Source organism: Malania oleifera, chromosome 12 (assembly GCF_029873635.1).
Source record: "Malania oleifera isolate guangnan ecotype guangnan chromosome 12, ASM2987363v1, whole genome shotgun sequence".
In the NCBI taxonomy this organism is placed as follows: domain Eukaryota; kingdom Viridiplantae; phylum Streptophyta; class Magnoliopsida; order Santalales; family Ximeniaceae; genus Malania; species Malania oleifera.
Genome location: NC_080428.1, coordinates 38,791,346 through 38,818,098, shown reverse-complemented (window position 1 = coordinate 38,818,098; position 26,753 = coordinate 38,791,346). Strand labels below are relative to the sequence as shown.

Genomic DNA, 26,753 nt, shown 5'->3' with positions numbered 1-26,753 from the left:
CAGCAAGCACATCCTCAACACTTTTTGAAAATGTCATAAGGGGGATATATCTTTATATATATATATATATATATATATATATATATATATATATATATATATATTTACATTTATTTTTTTATTTGGCAAAAAAAGATTTTACATGTGACTTATCTCATTTTCTTGCTTATGTGCTTAAATGCTATATCTTTGTGGATCAATTTTTTTTATGCTCAAATGCTATCTAAAAAATGGGAGAATTTTTATGTGCTTAAATTTCAAATAGGGGGAGTTTTTTTTTTTAACTATATTTTGTAACTTGACCCTTTTTGTTGTTACTAAAAGGGGAAGATATAGGCAAAACTAGGTCAATTTGATTTCATGTCTTCCTTTATGCATATTCTCAGAGGAAGTCTTTCTTGGCTATACCCACTTTTGCATAAAGTATTTGTCATCATCAAAAAGAGGAATATTGTTGACCTTATAGGTCATAACCCATTTTGATAATGACAAATACCTTGGTATTTAATGTTTGCCCTGAGTTTGTGTGCAGGATCAATTGGCAGTATAATATGGAGCACATGGACTTGAAGGGAAATGAAGACCCAAAGTGTTTATTGTTGTAATTTATATTTTATTTCATTTGAGTTTGTAATATTAATTATACAAGGACGGTAATAATTTATGCATGTCTTGCATGGTAGGAACTACAAGCTCAAAACGACCTTAGAGAGACCCAAGGTCTTTATACAAACACTTAAAAAATTCCCCACTATTATCTATGCATTCAGAGGTAAAAATATGACTTAAGTTCTAAATTGAAAAGGGCTTTTGGCGACCGAACTTGTGCGTTGAAAATGCTTTGGTTCGACCTGATAGTGTGGAAAGTCAAAATGTTGACTAAAGGTCGGCCGACCGAATCGAAATGAACTGAGTGTTCTAGGTCGACCGAGCTTTTACTGAGGACTTTTCACCATCCATGGGCACTTGAGCTTCACATTTATTTTGACCTCAAACGACCGAATGTTGAACTTCGGCAAACTGAACTTAGGATCAGGCGACCGAACCTCGAACAAGTTGGAAAATTGCTTAGACCAACCAACCAAACCCTTCATCAGGCACCCAAATTGATAAAATGAACTTTTCATTTTGTGAGTGTTCGGGAGACCGACCCTATGGATCGGGCGACCGAAACTCTCGGGTTGGACTATTTTTATCGTGGGTTATTAAGGGTAAAATAGTGTTATTTGGGTTAAACTTATTTAAAAACAAATTTAATTATTACCCTTATGTCCCAACGGTTATGTTTTTAAGTGAGCCTATATATATATATATATATATATATATATATATATATATGTGTGTGTGTGTGTGTGTGTGTGTGTGTGTTCATTTGCAAAGATTAACAACAAATTAGTGATTTGATTAACAAATATTTCCTCTGAAATTTTGAGAGTTTTTCTTCATACTCGCCAAAATACTCTTCCATTAATCTTTTCCTTGCAAAATCTATTTGAGTGAGAGTATTCTAAATCATCCTACATTTGCTTACTTAAGCTTAAACTCTCATTGCCTTGATTGTGTGATTAATTTTTTATAGAGAGTTTAACCAAAAGTTTTCCCCCCAATTTAATTAATAAATCCATTGTGTGGGAAAACTTTTTAGCTTGTGAGTCTTGACATTTGTATTGCAAGACTCCTAATCTTGTATTATGATTGTGAAGCACAAATTGTTTTGACAAGCTTATACTTCTATTATCTCTTGTGCTTAGCTTTGAGAAAATCATTTTGAGGTATTTTGATTACACTCTTTGGAAATCTTTGGAACCCTACTTGTGATTGATATATTTTGATATATTGTTTCAAAGATAGATTGAGAATACACTCCTGCAATTAATTGCTTATTGACATTAGATTGAGTGTTATTGCACATTCTTGCACTGAGCTTATAGTTCTTATCTGATTGACGTGCATTGATTGATATTGGTACAAATTTGCTTACTGGATAAGCATGTGTTTTGTATATGAAATTTATATTGTGAATCTGTTGTATTCCAAACGTGGCCTGAAGGAGTGAAAATCTAGTCCAGAAGGATTGTATGTAAAGGTTAAGGTCAGCCCGGATAATTTGACCTAATTGTAACCAGTGTCGTTCCACCTGTTAAGTGAGCATTAGTGGAATCTTCGGGCTTGCGAGCTAAGGCGGGGACGTGGGCAGTATTGGCCGAACCCTGATAACATATCTTGTGTCTACTCTTAAATTCCTACACTTTAATTTCCTGCACATGTTTGCTTATATTTAATTTATTATGAATGTGTGCATGATTTAAATACTGTGAATGATTGGGATAAACTGAGTCTGTTGTACTTGCCTTGATTATCTGTTCAGTTAAATTCTTGTTGGGTAATTGGTATTTGTTCTAGACAGACCCTAGGTTATGGTATACTATTGTTGAATTAGTTATACCTAAGAAAAAAGTTTTAAAATTTTAATTCATCCCCCCTCTCGGGATTACTCCAATTCCAACAACATTTCAATTCACTATTTTTTTTTTCCCTTCTTTCACATTTCTTCCCTATATAATGTTTGAATATTAGTTATCATAATGGCGGAACATTGGTTGGACATTTATATTGAACACCATATGAATCATAATCTATTTAGTGAATAGCTGTTCCATGAGATCAAAATTTTTCTCATGACTAGAGTGCGAAAGATTGTTCATTGTATGCATATTAACAAAAGTGCTAGTGACAAATCATACCATCGCCATTGTATTATTTTGATCCTCATAATTAGCCATTCAATTACTCATGGGAAACGTGCATAAAAAAAAAAAAAAATGGTCCTCTGTGTTCCTACTAAAAAGGGAATTCTCGATCGTTATATAACAATTTGGATAAGGTTGATCCGTAATCCGTTGCTCCTTTTCCTATTTTTGAGGCATACTCAAGTCCAAGTATAAGATAGAATGAGAGAGCACCAAATTTATTGAAAAATGATGATACGGGCCTATGAAACAAGACTCAACTGGGTAAAACAATATGGGGGCCGCAGACGCTGCCACATGCTGCTGACCAAATAAAACTGCGTTATATAATAGGTGCTGCCCGTCAATTACCGTATCCGATGAGGTAAGGATCCGAAGTTGGAAGAGAGGTGGGCTGAGGACGTGAGGTGCCCTGTCTCTGCTCGTCTGCATCAGTGATATGCCATCATCTCCATCTTAAGCAGTTTTGAATAAGAAGCCAGGCTGAAAAGAGTACAAAAGAAGTTCTTGATTATTTAAAAATTCTTCAGGTGCAGATTGATATAAACCCTCTCTCTCTCTCTCCCTCTCTCTCTCTCTCCATGCATGCAATGAGCATTACAGAATAAAGAACTTGTTTATTGATACAATTCAGCTAACAAATTTAAAAAGGAAAAACACAACGTTGGATTTGAGTTTTGGAGCTTAGGCCTCGCTCTCTCTCTCTCTCCCTCTCTGCATATGTATGTGTTGTTTGTACATCCATCTTTAGCTTTTGATTTAGTCCCATGAAACAGTAGAAAGAGGCACAAAAAGAGAAAAGGAAAATGCAACAACCTCACTGTCATATATATAATATCAATTCATCAGCCAAAACATCAGATTCAAGTTCCCAACAAATCACCCTTTTCCCTTTTTTCCCCCTTCCCCCACTTTTTATCTCTTTTCGCATCTGCTTCTTGCTTGCAATTTCCAGCTACCCAATGCCTCCTTTCTCAAGTTTTCTCATATTCCCCTCCCTTTCCTTCCCCTTCTCTTCAATCCAAGAAAGCTCTGATTCCTCCCAGTTTTATATTTATATTTATAATAATAAACCCAGGGGCAGACCGATCCTCTCTCTTCCGCAATAAGAGAAAATTCATCCTTACTCCCCTGATGCACATTGCTTGAACATTGAACTCAAGAACTCTCAAACCAGGTTGTAGAAGCCGTTTGGGGATCTAGATGGGTGCTAGAAAACCATGGTTTCTCATCTTTTTCCTCTTGTTTCTCGTACTCACTTCAGGTGATTTGCATTGTCTTAAAGATTGTGATTCATAATTTGCAAATTGGTTATTTCTCTCTCTTTTATATTCTGCATGACTCTAGTTTATCGTGTTCACCCTACCAGCAATGTTATATATATTTCACGTATTTCAGAATTGAAGTCATACCAATGCTTCCCACTTAAATATATAATTCCCTCCCAGCTGTATCCATTCTGAAAATCCTTAGAGATTGTTTTTGTTGAAAGTGAATTTCAGGTCTTAGGTTCAAATTTGTATATTTAGACAAAACACAATTCTACCACATTTTGTCCAAATTCAAACAAATTCAAAGTTAAGATTTGAACTCCAAGCTCCCAAGTGTGTTAATGGTGAAGTGTTGCATCAAGACAATCTCCATGTTACAGATAAATGCCAGATTTTCAAGAAGAAATTTCCATGAGGAACAAGCAGAGCATAAATCTTACCAATGAAACAGTTTTCTGCAACTGCAAACTAAAACCATATGTGCAACTTCTCGGCCAGGAAAGAAACAACTTTCAAAGCAACATTAATTTCTGATAGGTCTTGAACCAATCCACTTTTTTATTTTTGTTTATCTCATGCCAGACTGACTTGATTGCGCTACAATTATTTCATCTTTTAATCTGTTAAACTTCTCCACAAAGATTTGCACCCAATACGTGTTTTTTCAGTCTTACAAATTTGTTTTCAGTTCAAGATGAAAAATATAATTTTCAGGGATGAGATGCAACTGACAAGAATTTTGAGTTTGAGAATGGTAATCTTGAAGGAAAAGAGAAGTACCTCATTTAATCTTTTCACTTGTTCAGGTTCAAATGTTGCAGAGAAACCTCCTTCAGAAGCAATCCAGCAGCAAATCAAGTACCTGCATGCTCAAGCAAACCGGATGCTTTTTACATCGACAGAATCCACCACCCAAATGGATGCAACTCCTGGAACTATTCCTATTGTTAACCCCTCAACTCCGACCACAGCGACGCCAATTGTAAATCCAACCACACCTCCATTACCACCAACCCCAACCACCCCAACCACAACCCCGACCACCCCAACCACAACCCCAACCCCAACCACCACAACCCCGACCCCAACCACCACCACCCCAACCACCACCCCTACCACTCCAACTTCATCAGGTGGGACTTGGTGCATTGCGAACCCTAGCGCTTCACAAACTGCTTTACAGGTGGCTCTTGACTATGCCTGTGGCTATGGGGGATCAGATTGTTCAGTGATACAGCCAAGTGGAAGCTGTTACAACCCAAACACCATCCATGACCATGCTTCTTACGCTTTCAATGACTACTACCAGAAGAATCCAGCACCTACTAGCTGTGTTTTTGGAGGAACTGCACAACTGACCTACACAGACCCAAGTAAGATATATCCACAATACTGTGATGATCTGGTTACCCATGAAATCAGATCAAGGATTGCAATACAATGATCATACTAATGTGCACCAATCATAAACTTGTGAGAACTCATATTTATTGTAATATAAATATGGGGCCATTTTCTCAACCTAAAAGAAAATATTCCCAAAATCTACGACAAAATACGAATTATAATTTGTATTTTTATTATAGTGGAAAAACTGTAAATAACTGCTTTAAATTCAGCACCTGGCAAAACATACTCAAGCCGAACACTTCAAAATAAATCCCTGAACACTCAGTGTTCTCATGGAATCCCTGCACAACTTATTTTTTTTACGTCTGATTTCATGCCAAAATTTCAGGCTATTACTTGCTACCTTGCTATTTCACTAGACTCTCCGTAAATAAATTGGTATACCTAATTCCTATAGATAAATCTCTCTCTCTCTCTCTCTCTCTCACAGACACAACACATAAAATAAATAAAATAAGATAAAGAAAAAAAAATAACCATCAGGCTGAACAAATGTTGAAATAATAGCTTTTCATTATGATTCCTCAAATACTTAAATATCTACGATTGATAATTCAAATTAACATTCAAGTTCCCTCTCAATATTGCAGGTTCGGGAAGTTGCCACTATGCATCATCCTCGACATCACCAGCATCACCTACACCACCAACGCCACCTACACCACCAAGGTAAACCTTCATAACCAGTCAACCACCTCTTGTTTCATGCCTTTTGTCCAGAAAAAAAAAAAAAGTGGAAAAAGAACTTATCCGTATTTGCAATTACAGCACAAGTTCGCCACTCACTCCATCCACCCCTAGCGGATCAACAATTTATGGTTCAGAACCATCAGCTACTCCCAGCTCAGCAGCCTGTGTGTCGCGTAGCTTAGTGCTGGTCTTTGCCGCAACTTGTCTCTTGGTGCCAGTAGTTGCTGCAAATTACCTCTAAACAGACCAATGCTCAGATCCGTTTTCCCACCACAATGAGAGCGCTGTTCGCTCGCAAATGTCGCAAAGTTCCAATGAGGTGCTGCAAATCAACGACAAGATATACACATCTCAAAGGCCGCCTTTTTCACCCTAAGATCATTTCTATACTTCTACATCTATGTATGCTTTATAATTGACTAGGAAGTAATGGAAAATTGAAGCATAGAGTAATCTAATTAGTTCATGTACCTGTAGAGACATTTAAAAAAAATCAGCTACTGTCTAAAGTTTTAGGGCAATAAATTTTTAAACAAACCCAACCAGGAAATACCAATTTAGTTAGAAGGCATGGACAATGAAAAGCATTGCTATACACAAATATACGAAGAACTATTGCACTTGTGTATGAAGGAACGTGGTTTTCCTTCACCAAATGCAGTTGCTACAGTGAGTGCGAGCGACTTGGCAAGTCAATAGTCAGCCACAAACATTGACCACATGATGCCACTTAATCTGCCCAGACACCTAACACAACTAACCTAGACAAAAGAAGGATTCACTTGGACAAATCAATTTTATTAGTTGAGGCTGAATGCCTCAGAATATATATTTGCTATTTTCTTACTTTTGGAATGATTTGATATGAATTTCTTAGTTCTTCTCATAAACTTGAAATGATGCCTCCCCAAGGTTTTGGGATTTGAACCATCCCACCCCTCCCTTGCAACAAAAGAAAGAAATAGGTAGGGTTTTCCCCACAAAATTATCACATCAATATTTAGGAATTGAACAGATGATTTCATACAACTTATAATCCATTCCTTCCCTGGACGAATCCAATCCAAGTTTGAGAATCCATCTAGCGCAACACATAGAATGAAATAATTCATTCCAGGCCAGTCCCCAAACCAAAAGCCTAATAACAAAGTCAACCGATTTAAGGCTGTGCACGTTCCAGAACTGTTCACTGACAGCAAAAAGTCTAAAATAAGGAAATAACCAAAGCTAGAATAATCACATAAGCTAAACAGTAGAAAGAAAATTATAAAGGGAAACTAATCAAAGCTAGAATAATCTGATAAACCGAACAGCAGAAGGACATCCCAAAAACTTATGATTTATAGGCAAGGTGAAGGTACACAACGTTCATCTTCTTTTTAATCTTCCATATACATTCATCTTCAGAACCGAAAAAAAAAAAAAAAACCCATATAACATAAAAAGAAAACTCAACATAAATTATTTGTCTAATAAAATATATACATATCACAGGCAAGAGAATAGAAACTCAAAGATTGTGGTTGTCGAGTTGCACATATCACCCTTCAAGATAGTTGCAAATTATTTATAGGAGTATGACACCATGAAGTATGACTGCACATATATTCAGATCAGAAGCAATAACGGCACAGCAGTGATACAAATAATGGCTAAGGTGGCAACAATTGAACTTTGGTCAAATGCTATCCGCAAGCTGCCTGCTCGCGAGAAATGCTGGTAAGCCAAATAACCTGCAATCACTAGGGAGACAGTATTGCCTCCTTGTGTCCCTCTGCAAAACAAAACTGAATCAATGATTTAAAAAATGAAAAGCAACATATTTATTTTATAATGCACCTGCTCACCTTAAACCTACTGCCTGATAAGGAGCCACAATTCCCAGAAGTAATGCAACCAAAGGAAGCTCCAAGTCAGCTACAAAATTGTGAATCTATATTAAGTTATTTTTGCGTTCTTGTTTATTGCAAAGTGTAGAAGATAAATTAAGTTGTAAAGAGTGCATAGAAAATTTGTATCTTCCAAATATATGTTTAAACTAAACTTACACTTGGGGCTAAGATGGCTAACTAGGCTAGCCAAAAAATATACAGGGCAAATTAGGTATCAAAATATTATTTTGATTCCTCTTGAGGTTTCTAAAGTAGCACTAATTGCACTTGAAGTTTAAAAGTTAAAATATTACTGTGAGGTAAGTAGAGTCCACCACCAATTTGTGGGCCCCATGACAAAAGAATAATAAGGAAAAGAGAAGAGAAGATTGAAGAATGTGGTAGATGGTGTAAATTTGGTCAAAAAGGGGTGGCAGTTGTTATTACTACAGTACCGCATAGTACTACTACAGTAATGCACAGTACTACTACAGTACTCATATTTTGATTATAAATAGGTTCATCCCATCTCATTTCAATCATCCCCAAAAAATTAGAATTCCTTGTATTTTGAAGGCTTGTTAGCCAATTTTGTATTTGAGTGTGGAGAGAATTTGAGAGTTCTTTTGTATTGTTGTATTCTCCTCATTTGAATTAGTGAATTGCTTCTAACTGCTCCATGATTTTTCTCTCCAAAGTAAAGAATTTTCCACATAAAATTCTCGGTGTTGTATTTGTATGACTTGTTCTTCATTGCCTTTCTTTATATCAATTCGATCTTGAATTTGGTATAAAATAAGTGGTATGAGATAAAGCTGAATTTGTTATTGCTTACGTATATGTTACTGTTCACATATACAAATATTGTTCAACCACGCTCCCAATAATTGGTATCAGAGTCATATATATACTTGATTTAGAGAAATATGGCAAGCGAAGACAGAAGTACAAGCGGTTCCAAAGCTACAACCATTGCAGTTTCAAACACAAAGTTTGAATTTGAAAATTTTGATGGAAGCAATAGCTTTGGAATGTGGCCATGTGAAGTTATGGATGTCCTTAATCAACAAGGACTAGACATAACGTTAGAAGATAAACCCGATGACACGAAGGAGGTAGACTGGAAGCAACTGAATCAAACAGCTTGTAGGACAATTTAGCTGTTCCTTGCAAAAGACGTCAAGTATGCCGTCATGAGAGAAAACATAGCCAAGACGCTATGGCAAAAGCTAAAAGACAAATACATGATGAAGAGCATTAAAAATAGGCTGCATTTGAAAAAGAAGCTCTTTCGATTCCAATACAAGGAAGGTATGTCTATAATCGATCATTTGAATGTTATGAACAAACTACTGGCTGATTTGTTAAAACCAAGCCTAAAGTCCCATTAGGGGGGGTCGGCTATATGAATCCTTTTTTGCCAATTTATGCGATCATGGACCATTTCTTTTGATAAATTCAGAGATATTAAATCCTTACTCACTATCTCTTCCCAAGTTATTTTAGGTCTACCTGTACCCCTTCTACTGCACCCCCCCCCCACAGTAACTAACCCACTCTTCCTCACTGGCGCATTATGTGGCCTACGTTGCAAGTGTTCATACCATCTGAGTCATCCCTCCCTTCATTCCTTAATTTATCTTTCAATGTTATACCACTCATCCATCTAAGCATTCTCATCTCGGCAACTTACTTTTTGGATATTCTGTTTTTTCGTCGCCCAACATTCTGATCCATATAGCATAACTGGTCTTATAGCTATCCTATGGAACTTCCCTTTTAATTTTAAGGGTATTCTACGATCACATAGTACACTTGAAGCACTTCTCCAATTTACCCAACCTGCTTTAACTTTATGCATTACATCATCTTCAATTTCTCCTTCAGCTTGCATAATAGATCCAAGGTTTCAAAATCTACAAGTGTTATTTATTTCTTCATCATCAAGTTTAACTTTGTCTCCAATATTCCTCCTACCATTACAAAAATTATATTTCATATATTTTTTCTTATTTCTACTTATCCTAAAGCCTCCTTTTGAATACTCATAGTCAGTTGGTCCATCACTAAAGCAAAAAGATAAGGGCTCAAAATAGATCCTTAATGTACACCTATAGTGATTGGAAATTCTCTAGCTTCTCCATCTAAAGTCTGTACACTAGTCATTACTCCATTGTACATATCCTTAATGACATCAATATACCTACTACATACATCTTTTTTTCTAAAACCCACCATAGAACTTCCCTAGATATGCTATCATATGCTAAACTCCTTGGTCCTTGCCTGATTCTTATGAGCATTTTGTAACCACCATAATGTATGGGAAAGATGCTCTTTCTTTTAAGGATGTCCCATATGCATTGATGAATCATGAAGTCCGTAAAAAGGATAAAGAAGTTGAAAATAATGCATCGGAAGCTATGGTGGTATGGGGGAGGTCCAAAAGCCGCAAAACATCCAAAAGGAACAACTCTCGCTTCGCATCGAGAGTAGTTTCTTCGAATGGAAGAAGATCCATTGCTAAAGATGAATGTGGATTTTGTCACAACAAAGGTCATTGGAAAAAGGACTGCCCTAAATTGAAGCACAAGGAGAAGCAGAATGCGAGCGCCAACACAAGTGCTAATGTAGCTGATGAATGGATCCTAGATTCAACATCCACCCACCATATGACGTACAATAAAAGATATTTCACTAGTCGTGAAATAGTAGATGGTGAAAAAGTACTCGTGGGAGACGACCGTCCATGCCAAAAGAATGGGGTTGGTACTGTTCTAATTGGAGCTGCATGATGGAACAACTCTAAAGCTGACAAATGTCTATTATGTACCTGATTTGAAAAGGAATTTGATTTTAGTAGGTTATTTAGATTCCAAAGGATTCAAAACCACCATTGAAAATGGAGTTATGAAGGTGATTAAAGGTGCTCTTGTTGTTCTAAAGGGCACAAGGAGAAATAACCTATATGTTTTACAAGGGCACATAGTTGCAAGAAGAGCCGACACCACTGTGGAAAAATCAGAAGGAGACACTTCTGATACTACAAGGCTTTGGCACATGCGACTTGGACATGCCAGTGAAAAAGCTATGCAAGGGCTGGCAAAAAAGGTGCCAAAACTTGTAAATTACAATTTTGTGAACATTGTGTACTTGGAAAACAAACAAGAGTGAAGTTTGGTACTTTTGTCCACCAAAAAAGAGGCATTGTTGACTATGTACATACTAATGTGTGGGGTTCCACTAAGACTCCATCATTAGGCAGCAAACATTGGTTCATCACTTATGTAGATGACTCTAGAAGACTTTGGGTGCATACTTAAAGATGAAGTCCTAAACGTGTTCTTAGCTTGAAAGAAGATAATCAAAAACTAGACAGGAAGAAAGATCAAGTGCCTATGATCAGACAATGGTGGAGAATAAAAGTCTGATCAGTTTCAGAAGTTTTGCAAAGATGAAGGAATCAGGAGGCATTTCACTATGAAGGGAACTCCACAACAGAATGGCATAGCAGAAAGAATGAATCGCACTTTTCTAGAAAAGGTGAGATGCATGCTACCCAACACTGGTTTGGGTAAGGCATTTTGGGCAGAAGCTGTTACATACACCAGCTATACCATCAACAAACTGCCATCCGCAGTGCTTGAAGGAAAAACACTTATTTGAGGCATGGACTAGAAAACCTACTACTGATTATGATTCCTTACATATTTTTGGTTGTCCAACTTATTACCATGTAACTGATGGTAACCTTGATCCCCAAGAAAAAGAAGCCATTTTTCTTGGCTTTGGCAGTGCTGTGAAAGGTTACATGTTGTGGAGTAAAGAAGCGAAAAAAGTGATATTTAGCAAGATGTCATTTTTTACGAAAGTCGAATGCTCAGGAAAATAAAAGAAGATGCACCCATGGAAAATACTAACAAAGGAAATTTGCAGAAATCAGAAAGGCCATTATAAGACCTCAATCTGAATATACTCCTCCAGTCACAAAAGAAAATGATGAAGGAGAAGATGAAGAGGAGGAACCAGCAAAAGAGCCACAACAGCAAGAAGAGTCTATAGCAGCCAGGCGACCTAGAAGAGAGATTAAGAAGCTAGCGCAATATACAGACATGGTTGCTGTAGTTGAAGATGATATTCCTTCCACATATAAAGAAGTTGTTGCATGTTCTAAAAATGTGAAATGGAATAAAGCCATGAATGAAGAAATGCAATCTCTTCAAAAGAATGATACCTGGGAGCTTGTAAAGTTGCCCAAAGGAAAGAAAGCAATTGGTTTCAAATGGTTCTTTGCCAAGAAGGAAGATCCAAGTAAGAAAGAGAAAGTTAGATTCAAGGCTCGATTGGTGGCAAAAGGGCATGCTCAAAAGGAGGGAATTGATTATAATGAAGTTTTCTCTCCAGTAGTGAAGCATTCCTCTATTCGAATTTTTCTATCCACGGTAATGCAATTCGATTTGAATTTGGTTCAAATTGATGTGAATACGGCTTTCTTACATGGAGATCTTAAAGAAGAAATTTATATGACGCAACCAAATGGCTTCAAGACAAAAGAAAAAGAAGACTAGGTGTGCAAGTTGAAAAGGTCTTCGTATGGTTTGAAACAATCTCCAAGGCAATAGTACAAGAAGTTTGATCAATTTATGAAAGACCATGACTACATAAGAAACCAATATGATCATTGTGTTCATCTTCGGAAATTGAATGATGGTTCTTTCATATATTTTCTCTTGTATGTTGATGACATGTTGATTGCAACCAAAAGTACAAAGGAGATTGAAGAACTGAAGACCAAATTGAAGATGCAATTTGAGATGAAAAATCTCGGTGAAACCAAAAAAATTCTTGGAATGGAAATCACTCGTGACAAGGAAAAGGGTGTTGTGTGCCTAACCCAAAAGAAATATTTGAAGAAGGTAGTACAACAATTTGGCATGAAAATACAAAAGCAGCAAGTACTCCTCTAGCTCTCCATTTTAAACTTAGTGCAAAACTGTCTCTGTTGAGGATATTGAGGATTCTCTGTCTTAATTTTAGGAGAATATCATGTATATACTTTCCTTTTATCTATCCTCTAATTAATAGGGAATTAATATGTAATTATTCAATGTAATCTTTACCTTATCAACACTCACCACTTCAGAAGTGTGGTGATTTTCAAACCTTCTCATGGTATCGGAGCCTAAACAGTCTACCCTAATTTTTTAGGCAGCTCTGCTGCAACCCCACCTGTCTCCCCCTCAGATCCTAATCTCTTTCTCCTCTACCCAGTGCCACATTCCTTCCCTTCTTGCGATGCCAGCCTACACAGCTCCACGCCACTGTGTGATCGAAATCAAAGTCCGAGCCACTGCCCTACCACCGCAGCGTTGCCCCAATTCCGGCAGCCCTAAATCCCTGTTTCTCGTTATCTCATTCGTACGCCCATTCACGAACGTAAGCCACCACCCTTCCCTTCCTCTATTTCTGGTTCCAATCCCGGCGGCCTAAATCCCTATATCCCGTTATCTTAGTCACACGCCCCATTTGCGAACCTGAGTCATCGCCCTTCCCTCCCCCGAAGCCCAATTCGCGAACGTGATTCCCTCACATTCCGAGTCCTTTTTCCGAGCAGAACCGAGCAGATCTTTTTTTTTCCTGAGTCCAATACAGACCTCCCTGCCATATTCTCACACACTCGTGATGGCGGAGTAACATCCAATCTCTGCTGTCTTCTATTTGCTTTCATTCCCAACGACAACAAACCTCTGTCTGCTCTCTCTCCCACATTCCAAGTTCTAAGAGTATTTAAACCAACCACTAGTTGCCTCCTTTCTCATCTCGATTGATGTTAGACATCACCCCACCCATGGCTGTCGAAACCTCCTCCACTCTTCTTCCTTTCAACACCCTCGTCCACATAGTTACCATCAAACTCTCCTCATCCAACTATCTCCTATAGAACAGCCAATTGCTTCCTCTCTTAGAGAGCCAAGACCTGATCGGCCATGTGGATGGCACTCTTGAGCCCCCACCCTATTTTGACCCTACGAACTCTCAGACACCAAACATCAAACATGTGGCATGGAAAAATACAAACAAACGTCTCCTTAGCCTTCTCTTATCCTCCCTCACTGAGGAGGTCATGGCTGAAGTCGTGGGTCTCTCCACTTCACGCGACGTTTGGGTTACCTTGGAGAACACCTTTAGCCATCGCTCCAAGTCCCATGAAATTCGTCTCAAAGATGATTTACAACCGATGAAACGCGGCGCCAGGACAATTTCGAAGTTCGCTCAAGCCTTCAAGGCTCTCTGTGCTCAACTTCATGCAATCGAACAGCCTGTTGACGACAAAGACAAGGTACACTGGTTCCTCCGAGGTCTTGGCTCGGACTTGTCAAGTTTTTCCACGGCACAAATGGCTCTCACTCCATTACCTGGTTTTGCCGACTTGGAGCCCAAAGCCGAGAACTTTGAGCTCTTTCAGAAATCATTGGAACCTACTACCCCGCCCACTGCGGCATTCACTGCTACCCATCGCCACCCTGCGAAGCCGAACCCAAGGTCCAATGTCTCCCGCACTCAGCAAGGCCGAACTAGCAGCTATTGACACGGACAAAGGCGCTTCTCCTCTGGGCAACGTTCCCCACATTGCCAAATATGCCGCATGGAGGGTCACTATGTGAACCGATGCAGCAAATGATATGGTCGACATGGTCATGCCTTTGAAGCTCAGCTAGCTAAAGCCCTCACCTCCTCATGTTCCATATCTAGATATGAGGCCTTGGATTGGTATTTAGATACAGGAGCTTCAGCCTAGATGACTCCAGCTCAATCCAACTTGAATCAGTCCACTTCCTATACGGGTAAGGATTGTGTTATTGTTGGAAATGGTGCATCCCTACCCATCACCCACACTGTTAAAATTTCCCCTTCCCCTGATTTTGAACTGTTAAATGTTTTGGTTGTCCCTCACCTCACTAAAAATTTGTTGTCCATTAGTAAATTAACGTCTGATTTTCCATTATCCGTTACATTTCGAAATCGCCAAACGGGAAAGGTGGTGGCAACCGGTAAACAAGATGGCGGCTTATATGTGCTAGAACGTGGAAATTTCTACTTTTGTTTCTATCCTCCAAAATAAATCTTTTTATGCTTTGTATGATTTATGGCATGCTCACCTTGGACATGTGAATCATTCTATTATTTCTCTAAGGACAGTTTATCTTACCTCTTTATTGCCATCTCCTTTATTATGTACTACACGTCAAATTACGAAGAATCACCGATTGCCTTATACTCGCAATGAACATCGATCATCCAAAGTGTTAGATCTTATTCATTATGATATATGGGGTTACCCATTGAAATTAAAATCTGAATTCTATAGTACTTTTCTTCAATTTCAAAAATTTGTGGAAAATCAACATTCTACCCGTATCAAAATATTTCAAAGTGACGGTGGTGCAGAATTCACTAGCAACTGCTTTAAAGCACACCTTCGTACCTCTAGCATTCATCATCAACTCTCTTGCCCATATACACCCGCCCAAAACGGTCACGCCAAAAGGAAACACCGTCATGTGACTGAGACAGGCCTGACTCTCATTTTTCATTCTCACACTCCTACTCACTTCTGGGTTGACGCTTTTAGCACTGCTCTTACATCATCAACCGTTTGTCCACACCGTTTCTCGAAGGTAAGTCCCCTTTTGAGCTTTTGTATGGTTCATCTCCTAATTATGAAAACTTTCATCCGTTTGGTTGTCGTTTTTATCCTTGTTTATGTGATTACATGACCAACAAATTTTCCCCTCGTAGTATGCCTTGCATTTTTATGGGTTACAATTCCTCTTACAAAGGTTTCCGTTGTCTTTTCACCCCACCACCTCTAGACTTTATATCACCCGACATGCCCAATTTCCTCCCTCCACATCTCCCAATCTCTGGAATCCAGTCTTCCCCATACAAGCATGCCCATACCTTCTCCCTACACCACCTTCCCGACATATTCCTCAATCCAGATCCACCCCATGTATTATTTTTTCTGATTCAATGGATGACTCTTTACAGGTAGCTAATTCTCATGCAGGTCCGTCTCTGTCACACTTGAACCTCCGACCGGCTTCTCCTGGGCCCAACACTAAGTTGCCTATCATTGCCAGCACTCTTATTGCAGTTGCCCCATTAGGCTCTCTCATCCTATGCTCACCCGAGCCAAAGTCGGCATTTTTAAGACCTGTCACCCAGCGCACCTCAGCCTTGTGAAATCTCTGAACTTCTTTTTGCTCTTCTTGCATCCACTGAGCCAAAAGGCTTCAAATCTGTTGGCAAGAATCCTGCTTTTTTTTTTCTTTTCTCTTTTTTTTTCTTTTTTCCCAAACTCCAAGCGTGTGATAAGAATCCTGCTTGGCTTGCTACTATGGAGTATGGACGAAGAAGTTCAAGGCCTGCAAAATAACTGTACCTGGATTTTGGTTCCTCAACCCGCCAACACCAACATTGTGGGTTCCAAATGGGTGTTTCGGACCAAATACTTACCCGATGGATCTATCGAGCGTCTTAAAGCCTGTCTTGTTGTCAAGGGCTACACACAGGTACCTGATCTTGACTACACTAACACTTTTAGTCCTGTCATCAAGGCTACAACTGTTTGTGTTGTTCTCTCTCCTGTTGTAACAAACATATGGTCTCTTCGCTAACTTGATATCAAAAATATGTTTTTCAATGGCCAACTCACTAAACATGTTTATATGGAATAGCCTCCTTGGTATATTGACCCTCGCTTCCCCAATTATGTTTGTCAATTGAAGAAAGTTCTCTATGGCCTAAAGCAAGCCCCTCATGCCTAGTTTCAGCGTTTCAACTCTTTTCTCACTCGACTTGGTTTTTATTGTAGTTGCGCAGACACATCACTCTTTGTTTTTCATAAGCAGTATGACATGATCTATTTGCTTCTTTATGTTGATGACATCATTATTGCAGGCAACAACTCCTCTCTTCTTGACAGCTTTACTTGCAAGCTCAATTATGAGTTTTCTACCAAGGAATTGGGTTCTCTTAGTTACTTCCTTGGTCTTGAAGCTACATCCACCACTAATGGTCTTCTTATCAGTCAGCTGAAATATGCACGAGACATTCTCACCCGAGCTCAGTTACTTGACAGCAAATGAGTTCACACCCCAATGGTTGTTTCCTAGCACCTATCTGCTGACGGTCCTCTATTTTCGAATCCCACGCTCTACAGATCTCTCATTGGTGCTCTTCAATACCTGACTATCACTCATCCTGATATTGCTCATGCTGTCAACTCTGTCAGTTAATTCCAACATTTGCCAACTGAAGACCATTTCTTCACTGTCAAACGCATTCTTTTCTATATTAAGGGCACACTGCATTTTGGCCTCACTTTTCATCCCTCTGCTGCTCCAAGTGCTTTAGTTGCTTACTCCGATGCAGACTAGGCAAGATGCCCTGACACTCATCGCTCTACCTCCGGTTATTATATTTATCTTGGCGACAATTTGGTGTCTTGGAATGCAAAGAAACAACTCACTATTTCTCGCTCCAGTTGTGAATCTGAGTATCGTGCCTTGGCTCTCACTGCTGCTGAAATCCTTTGGCTCACGCATCTCCCTTGTGATCTCAAAGTCCCTCTTCCGTAGTGGCTTCTTCTACTTTGTGACAACAAGAGTGCAATATTCTTGAGTTCCAATCCCGTTTCTTATAAGTGGTCCAAGCATGTTGAGCTCGACTACCACTTTCTTCATGAACTTGTTCTCGCTGGCAAGCTTCACACCCAATATGTGTCTTCTCATTTGCAAGTTTCTAACATCTTCACCAAAAGTGTGTCCAGACCTCTCTTTGACTTCTTCAGATCCAAGCTTCGCGTTTGTTCCAATTCGATGCTCAACTTGCGGTGGGGTGTTGAGGATATTGAGGATTCTCTGTCTTAATTTTAGGATAATATCATGTATATACTTTCCTTTTATCTATTCTCTAATAAATAGGGAATTAATATGTAATTATTTAATATAATCTTTACCTTATTATAAATACACAACACTCACCACTTCAGAAGTGTGGTGGTTTTTAAACCTTCTCAGTCTCCAAACACTGATAAAAAAAGAAGAGATATGGAACGAATACCATATGCTAGTTTGGTGGGAAGTATCATGTATTTGATGGTATGTACTAGACCTAATATTTCTCAAGTTGGTGTGATTAGTAGATATATCCACAATCCAAATAAAAAGCATTGGGAAGCAGCAAAGTGGGTTTTGAGGTATCTTAAAGGTACCATGAATATTGGTTTGAATTTGGAAAAGATCCTAGTAGTTTAAATAACTTTCTTGTGGGATATGTGGATTCAGATTATGCAGATGATCTAGATAATAGAGATCTACTATAGGATATTTGTTTACTTTAGCAAAGGGACCAATCAGCTGGAGGTCTACTTTGCAACCCACAGTTGCATTATCTACTACAGAACCAAAATATATAGCAGCTAGAGATGCTATAAAAGAAGTCATTTGAATTCATGGTTTGATTGCAAAATTGGTAATTCACCAAGAAAAGGTGATGGTGTACTGTGATAATCAAAGTGCTATCCATTTAGCAAAGAATCAGGTCTATCATGCTAGAACTAAGCACATTGATGTAAGGTATCACTTTCTTCGTGATATAATGATTAATGGACAGTTTCGACTCCAGAAAATATACACAAAGGAGAATTCTACCAATATGTTGACAAAGGTGGTAAATGGAACTAAGTTCAACCATTGCTTGAACTTAGCCAATATTGTAAATGTCTAAAAAAGAATGAAGATCAGCGAGAGGCTTGAGCTGGAGGGGGAGAAACACAGAAGTTAGAATTTTTGAAAGGAAATCTTAAAGATTAAAACATCCCTAAATTGGTAGTGAGGGCGAGATTTGTGAGGTAAATAGAATCCACCACCAATTTGTGGGCCTCGCGACAAAAGAATAATAAGGAAAAGAGAAGAGAAGAGAAGATTGAAGAAGGTGGAAGATGGTGTAAATTTGGTCAAAAAGGGGTGGCAGTTGTTATTACTACAGCACCACATAGTACTACTACAATAACGCACAGTACTACTTCAGTGCTCATATTTTGATTATAAATAGGTTCATCCCATCTCATTTCAATAATCCCCTAAAACTTAGAATTTCTTGTATTTTGAAGGCTTGTTAGCCAATTTTGTATTTGAGTGTGGAGAAAGAATTTGAGAATTCTTTTGTATTGTTGTATTCTCCTCATTTGCACTAGTGAATTGCTTCTAGCTGCTCCATGGTTTTTCTCTCCAAATTGGAGAGTTTTCCACATAAAATTATCGGTGTTATATTTGTATGGCATGTTCTTCATTGCCTTTCTCTATATCAATTCAATCTTGAATTGGGTATAAAATAAGTGGTATTAGATAAAGCTGAATTTGTTACTATTTACGTATATGTTACTATTCACGTATACAGATACTATTCAACCACGCTCCCAACAATTACTTCCCCTAAAACTGTAAATTATATGTACAACCCACCTGGAATGAAGAAGAATAGACGAACAAGAAGAACCAAAAAGGCAGTCCAAGTACCATATTCACCCCTGCAAACCAAACTTGAATATGTTCACAAAGGTATAAAAGTCGATTGGAACTTGTTCATATTACATTGAAGATAGAACTATACAAACTGAGAACCTAGTATTACACAAGGAAAGTGTTCAATTTTAATAGGAAAAAAAATTTCTACATAAAATTATTTACAGCATTTATTAAATTAGCACATGATTAGAATGACACAAATATCTACTTAAGTCGCAAAAAAAGTTTAGAAGAACCTACTTGATCCATGTTATGATGCTTGCGGGTGCTTGTAGAGCAAAAAAAGGAACAAGAAAGGATTTTTGAACTGCAGTGCCCTTTGAAAACATTAAAATCCTAAAGAAGTAATAGAAGTCCATCAGAGCACTACCAATGAATTTCATTAACTTTTGCAATAATAGATCGAAGTAACTCTTGACATTCTGATACAAAAACTACATATTATGTTAACTAGTAAGGACTACTAGGTATCATTTGCTATCATTTTCCCTTTAAGAAATCAACAAGCAGAGAAGAAAAGTTTAATTATAATTTGAATTCTGATGTCAAGTTCAACAATCACATACTCAGCACCCTTAAATTGAAAATTGATTTTGATATCAAAGTCAACAAGAAAACTTTCTACAGTCTTACTTTACATTATGCAATCTTTTGTTTGCATTTCACAATAAGCTCCATGCCTTTATGGGCTAAACTCAATGCAATTTTTACTTTAAAGAAAATTATGCTGAAAATGCTAACTACGCATGCCTCATTTAATAGTTAGCAAAACAGAAATTTGACTAATTTATACTGTTTGTTTGCAAGTTCTATGCACCTAATACAGCTTAGGAATAGATCAATAACTAAGTTTGAAATTGAGCCAGCAGCAATATAGCCCTAAAGCAAACGTAGAATAAGACTTGAGATCTAATAAATTAACTATGCAAGTTTCCAAGCTCCAAATAGGAGCACATCATCCAACATGCATCAAATCAAGTAATAGGCCTCAAAAACCGTCCCTATTGCGCCTTCCATACAACTTCCATAAACAAAGACGTCAAATAATGAGACAATGGCAGGAAATCCTCCAATTTACACTATTCTCTGCAGATTCTCGAGCAAATCTCCAGTACTCTGTTCAAAGAATTAAATACTTTCGCTGTTTAGGTCACAGAGTCAATGAACTTGGGCATTAAAAGCTATACAATTTTTCTTTTGAAAATCAATAAAATGTTTGGTATGTAGGACTAGAGTGGAATATGATGGAATCAGTTCCATTTCTACTTGCTTGCTCTACAATTTTGAATTCTCTTCCACTCTTAACTCACTTCATTCGAGTGTATCAAACATTGCATAGAAGTACTTCAGAAAGTAAAACAAAGGTCACATTTGGCTCATGGAAAGTAATAAGATGGGAATGGAATAGAAATTGTATCTGGATATAATAATTTAGAAGAAAGTCAAGTTCCATTTAACATAGAATAGGAAAGAAAACAGGCATTCCCACGCTGAAATTTGGGAATAAACATTCCCTGCCTATTTCATGTTATTGATTAATAAAAAAAAAATTGCATTATCAATTGCTTCACGACAACCGTACTTTTTTCTTTCATAAGCTATCAACGTATCAACTCCCTAGATTATGACAATACTATTCATAAGAATAGAGATCCCAAGAAAGTACAACATTACCAAAGTCAACTGGAATGAACTGAGCTCCAAATCAACACCACAAGATTCACACAAGAACACATTCTACAAAGCAAAACAGGTGTCCTATTTTTATTTAAGAAAACTAATCAACATTTTCAGCAAAATATTTACCGATCATATTAAACTAGCAGAAGCTTACATTTTCATAGTAGGGATTTCTAATTAAAGAACCTGTTCAGTGAGCTGAATGAACATTACCCAGAAAAGACTTGAACTGATTGAGCCACTGTTTGGTTTGAATGTTCTAAGTACCATTCTTGCTTATGGAATCAAAAGTAGCATTAATCTTAACTTTTAAAAGCAAAAAAAGTATTTTGAAAAATAAAGCTCAACTACAATGTCTACACCTTAACACCTCACACGCAGTAAACTTTTCAATAGTTAAAATCCACACGCGCACAAAAAGAGAGAGAGGAATACGCAGAAGAAACGGTGCAGATCCACTGGAGGTTTCGAGGAGTCAGAGGAGCAGAGTAACAAGCTGCACCAAACCTTCTTCGTGGTCTCAACATTTTCTGATCTTTGACAGAGAATCTGCGAAAGACACAACAATTCTGATCACGAAACCTGTTTTTTGCCTTCGAAATTCTCAACCTACGACTCTTATCTTTCTAACTTCGATATCTGAATCTGAACTCACCCGAAAGGATGAAATGGAATGCGGGTAGAGTGGTGGTGAAAGAGGTGGCTCTTCTGATGAAGCGTAGGCGTTTGAAGAGAGGGAAAGGGCTTGTTGCAGAGAGAGAACAAGAGAGGCTGTGCGGAGGAAAGAGAGAGTGACTGCATCTCTGCTCTGCTTTCGTCCCTTCTCTGTTTAGAACTTCGGCCGACGGAGAGAGAAAGAGAGAGAGAGAGGGAGAGAGTGAGTGACTGACTGAAAAGCGAGGAGAGACCTTGTGAGGAGGGAAGTGGTCTGGGGACCGTCCGATACAAAGGATCAACGGTTCGGATATGTCAACGGCTAGTTTGTGCAGTCCCCGGACAGAAAAGGAAATTTCCTCTGCTTTGCTCGTACTGTTTACCTGAAGAGGTTCTTCTTGGCTACGGACGCCACATGGTGTGGATCCATAATTGGCCATTGAAATCTCGCCATGTGGCAATTACATAATGCCAAATTGCCAATAGTATTTTAGCTCACGTACTTTAAAATAGTAAAGCAAATAATGCAAGTTAAATTTATTTTTATATCTGGTAGAACTTAAGTTTATATTCATCTGTTTATAAAATCTATTCTTTTGCTCATACTTTTAGACTTCATTTGGATCAAGAATTAAAAAAAAAAATTATTTTCCTTTATACTTCTTTTTTCTATTAAATACTATAAAAAATAAAAAAATTATTTGATTTGACTAAAAAATAGGAAAAATTAAATATTAATGACATGTAAAATTAAAATTTTGCTCATAAATTTGATATAATTTTTATTTTTTTTCACACTTTCCTTGAATACCAAATATTAAAATGTAAACTCTTTGATATTTTACTTTCTTGAGTTCCAAACAAGGCCTTAAGGGTTGATTGATATCTCATATTTGTTACTACCAAGAATCGTACGACTTTTATTAAATCATCATTTGATCGTGATCACCTAAAAGGGATCAAATAATAATGGCATGTAAGACCTGAGGTGTACTCCCGAGAATCACTCTAATGTATAAGTTAGGGAATGTGAGATTTATATTGAGACAATAAATAAAGAATGAGTGAGAATGAGATGTTTACTTCCTCCTAAGATCCCCTTTTTTATAGTGGTGCAAGTAGACTCTCCTTCAACTTGACATTTATAAGCAGGTCAATATGCTTAAGGGGTTATGGGTGACTTGTCATTATGTTTACGGGGCTATGGGTGATTCAAGGCGATTATGTAGTGATGTAGGACGGGAAATGGTGGCCTAGTCCTACAGTTCAACCCTCACAAACACATATACTCAATACACTTTAAATTAAGAATTTAATTATCCGAACATAAACACGATAAACCTATAATGCCCCAAAAAATACCTGCTGATATAATAAATATAATCATAATAATACACCATCATGACATCAACATAACATCTCAGATACCATACTATCACATTCCCCATATTTTTATTTTTATTTTCATTTTAATCACAACACACACACACACACACACACACACACACACACATATATATATGATAATATAAATATTACATCTGCCCCATACACTGCCTGCAGAAGCAAAAATGTCCATATCCAAAGCTAAAAATACCAGAGTACTACCTCTCAACCAATATTATACCATTTCCCAAGACAAAACTATAATCTAAAAACTTAAAACATTTATATACATAGATCCAGACTAGGACTTATACTATCTGTAATGTCTACACCCCAACCATGAGCTTCTATGCCTGGTTACCTAGTGATCCTAAAATGTTGAAATATTATCGGGATGAGGTACCTCTTAGTAAGACGGAATAAATTAGTATCAGTGTGTGGCAATGAGTCTATATTTATAAACGTATGATTCATCTCTTAATTACTGAAATGACATAGCAATTTAAACTATACTCATACCTGTACAATTTCATATCGCATATTCTTTTTTAGTTCATAATTCGGCTTAAAAGCCCTATATATATTACAAGTCACATGATGTATACACGTATAAATCAATTGTTGAGATTGGGGTGTTTCGTACCGCCATCCCCTAATCAGCCATTCATATTCAATTCACAATTCATCACATACATTTGCTATGATACATATCAACATTTTCTGCATGATTAAGGAGTTTCGTACCGTCGTCCCTTAATCAGCTATTCATATTCGTCACATACATATACCATGATTCATATCAAATATTTTTTACATGATTGAGGCTTTTCGTACTGTCGTCCCTCAATCAGCTATTCATACTATGCTCTCGCTGAGTTTGAGGCGTTTCATACCACCGTTCCTCAAACCAACCAATCATCACATACATTTGTTGAGTCTAAGACATTTCGTACCACCGTCCCTCAGACCTGTCATTCGTACTACTACCATGGTGAACAACATTATGTTTCGATGAGCGTTTTCGTTGTGTAGTTATATTTGCAATTTGGGTTGTCCTAAGCGTAATTTGTGCGTTATCATTATTGTTATTGCATGTTTCATAGTTTAAGATTATATGTTTCATGTTTTATAATTTTTCTGATTTAGGTTATATAATTTGTGTGTAAGGTAAGGGTTTCTAAATGTATTCGTAAATGGTCTAGCTACTATTGGAATTGGTATATTCCCAAGAGGGGGGTGAATTGGAATTTTAAAACTTTTTCCTATGTTAAACCAGATATCAGTAATACACAACCTAGGGTCTGTCTATACAATCCCAAATGCACAGATAAATATAAGATGCATATGCAGTAAATAGATAGCGGAAATATAAAGTGTATACACAATATGTTCTTGGGGTTTGGCCAATACTATCTATGTCCCCGCCCCAACTTGCAAGCCTGAGGATTCCACTAATGCTCACTTAATGGGTGGAGCAGCACCGGTTACAACCAAGTTAAATTACCAAGGTTGATGTCAACCTTTACACACTCTCCTTATGGGGCGGAGAAGGCCCTAACAACCGATCCTTGCGAGCAAAATCAACACCCCCTTAGGCCACGCCTGGAATACAATAATGAATATAAAATTTGCGTACAAATAAAGATACTTCTAACACAAACTGATTTGTACCGTTAAGTACAAGCAATAACCAATGCACTTCAATATGAAAGGAAATATAAGCTCAGTGAAGATATATGAAACTACTCTCGATATAATATCAATATGCAATCAAAGTGTGAGAGTGAGTTAGCAAATATATATATATATATCAACCACAAATAAGGTTTCAAAGATTTTCAAGAGTATAATCAAATATCTCAAAAAGGATTTCCAAAAGTTTAAGCACAAGAGATATTTAGCAAACAAGCTTGTCAAAAATATTTTATACAAAACACAAGATAAGCTCAAGAGTCTTGCAATAAAGATGCAAAGACTCACAAGCTTAAGAAGGTTTCCCCAAAAATGAATTTATGAATTAAATCACCGGGAAGACCTCTTAGCTTACTCTCACAAAAATCAACAATCAATTCATGTATTTGAGAGTATAAGCACGTATAAACAATATGGGGTATCTAACAATACTCTCACCAAAGATGTTTTAGTAAAGGAATGAGAATGGGTGGAATATATGGGCCTGTATGGAAATGAAAGCCACAAGAAATTTCAGAGAAATTTTTGGCTAATGATTTTCCTAATCCATGCTTAATCTTTCCAAATGAAGGCATATGTAACGCCCCGAAATCGAAAACCCGGTCTGGTGCGTTATACCTGAATAAACCGTGCTTCGTAATGCCCTGAACCTGCCTGGTGGGACCTGGGTGCCACGTAATCCATTTTCCTGTACTTGTTATTCCATTAACAATTACGCAGCGGAAAACATAACTACAATCCTCAACTAGTATAATACTAGAGTTTTCTACATCTATCTACATTCCAAAATAAACTATTCATCTACCTATATCCACATATATATACATATCTCCAAAAATATAATCTACAACTTTTAGTATTCACAACTCAGAAGACTTAAAACATAAAACATAAGACATAAAATTTATACATTCCAAAAGTATCATCAAAGTTTATACCATTTTCCTTTCTATAACCAAAAATGCTAAAACAACCCTGAGCTCTCTAAGCTCGATCACGTGGAAGTACTGAAAAAGATAAATTTGTATTCGGGTGAGACACATCTCAATAAAAGAAGAAACAATATATTAAATCAGTGTATGGCTAACATGAGGTTTATAAATAACATATCTACATGTATTCATCATTTGCATATCATTATCATAATTTCTAAAATCCTTTCCTAAGCTTGATCAAACACATGCAAGGTATTTTACCCACGAGAATACCTAAGGATTGGGGTGATTACCCGCCCAGACAAGTAGCACCCCTTTGCTCTGATACTTTAGGCAATCAATGGTCACAACTGAAACATATTAGGGCACTTACCTTACTCTGTAAGCCCTCAGGTGAAAAATTAATCTCTTAGTCACACAATTCATACAATGGTTTACCAGTAAAGGCTCTCGAGAATAAGGAAATTTACCTGCCCATACAAGTAATGTCTCTCTGCCCTAGTACATTATGCAGTCTACTGCTACATCTGATACCTATTAGGGCACTCGCCTTTCTCAGCAAGCCCTCAGGCGAAGAGTTTGCCCCGCCCATGTAAATACATACCATACTAGCATGAATACTGATACTACAATAATACATTACTTTATTTATCCTTTTTTTTTTTTTGTATTTCTTATCTGTTCATGTTCTCAGCTTTAACATTTCGTAACATTTCACTTTACGTGGCTCTTTCGCATTTTACATTGTTCACATTTCACATTTCATTTCCATTTCATTCATATTTTATTTCCATTTCATTCATATTTCATTTCGTTCTCA

At 37.4% G+C, this 26,753-nt stretch overlaps 2 protein-coding genes and 1 long non-coding RNA gene across 7 annotated transcripts; 1 reads left to right on the top strand and 2 right to left on the bottom strand.

Annotated features, from left to right (window-relative positions):
* Positions 1-2,728: 2,728 nt before the first annotated feature.
* Positions 2,729-4,989, bottom strand: LOC131144377 (uncharacterized). The gene is made up of 2 exons (XR_009133800.1): positions 4,802-4,989; positions 2,729-3,233 (listed from the first exon to the last, which is right to left on the bottom strand). It is a non-coding gene; the product is annotated as an uncharacterized LOC131144377 (long non-coding RNA).
* LOC131144374 (PLASMODESMATA CALLOSE-BINDING PROTEIN 2) lies at positions 3,125-6,630 on the top strand. 2 transcript variants are annotated; one of them, XM_058092983.1, is made up of 4 exons: positions 3,125-3,280; positions 4,828-5,394; positions 6,022-6,100; positions 6,200-6,630. In XM_058092983.1, the coding sequence occupies exons 2-4, from the start codon at positions 4,905-4,907 to the stop codon at positions 6,360-6,362; spliced, it is 732 nt and encodes a 243-aa protein (XP_057948966.1). In that variant the 5' UTR covers positions 3,125-3,280; positions 4,828-4,904; the 3' UTR covers positions 6,363-6,630. The 2 variants fall into 2 exon arrangements, with proteins under 2 accessions (XP_057948966.1, XP_057948965.1); XM_058092982.1 differs by lacking the exon at positions 3,125-3,280 and adding an exon at positions 3,807-4,014.
* Positions 5,925-22,262, bottom strand: LOC131144376 (cold-regulated 413 inner membrane protein 1, chloroplastic-like). 4 transcript variants are annotated; one of them, XR_009133799.1, is made up of 7 exons: positions 21,922-22,256; positions 21,702-21,815; positions 19,827-19,922; positions 19,524-19,588; positions 7,969-8,038; positions 7,666-7,895; positions 5,925-6,443 (listed from the first exon to the last, which is right to left on the bottom strand). XR_009133799.1 is itself a non-coding variant. In XM_058092984.1 (6 exons), the coding sequence occupies exons 1-6, from the start codon at positions 22,065-22,067 to the stop codon at positions 7,730-7,732; spliced, it is 657 nt and encodes a 218-aa protein (XP_057948967.1). In that variant the 5' UTR covers positions 22,068-22,262; the 3' UTR covers positions 7,441-7,729. The 4 variants fall into 4 exon arrangements, 3 of the variants coding, with proteins under 3 accessions (XP_057948967.1, XP_057948968.1, XP_057948969.1); XM_058092984.1 differs by lacking the exon at positions 5,925-6,443 and having other exon boundaries at positions 7,441-7,895; positions 21,922-22,262; XM_058092985.1 differs by lacking the exon at positions 5,925-6,443 and having other exon boundaries at positions 7,441-7,908.
* Between the last annotated feature and the right edge of the window lie 4,491 nt (positions 22,263-26,753).

Coding starts and splice junctions, on each gene's coding strand:
- LOC131144374 (XM_058092982.1), top strand. CDS start 3,954: ATGGGTGCTAGAAAACCATGGTTTCTCATCTTTTTCCTCTTGTTTCTC. Junction 4,015..4,827: donor GTTTCTCGTACTCACTTCAG/GTGATTTGCATT, acceptor TCACTTGTTCAG/GTTCAAATGTTGCAGAGAAA. Junction 5,395..6,021: donor ACTGACCTACACAGACCCAA/GTAAGATATATC, acceptor TCAATATTGCAG/GTTCGGGAAGTTGCCACTAT.
- LOC131144376 (XM_058092984.1), bottom strand. CDS start 22,067: ATGCAGTCACTCTCTCTTTCCTCCGCACAGCCTCTCTTGTTCTCTCTC. Junction 21,816..21,921: donor ATTCCATTTCATCCTTTCGG/GTGAGTTCAGAT, acceptor TGTCTTTCGCAG/ATTCTCTGTCAAAGATCAGA. Junction 7,896..7,968: donor TATCAGGCAGTAGGTTTAAG/GTGAGCAGGTGC, acceptor TTTGTTTTGCAG/AGGGACACAAGGAGGCAATA.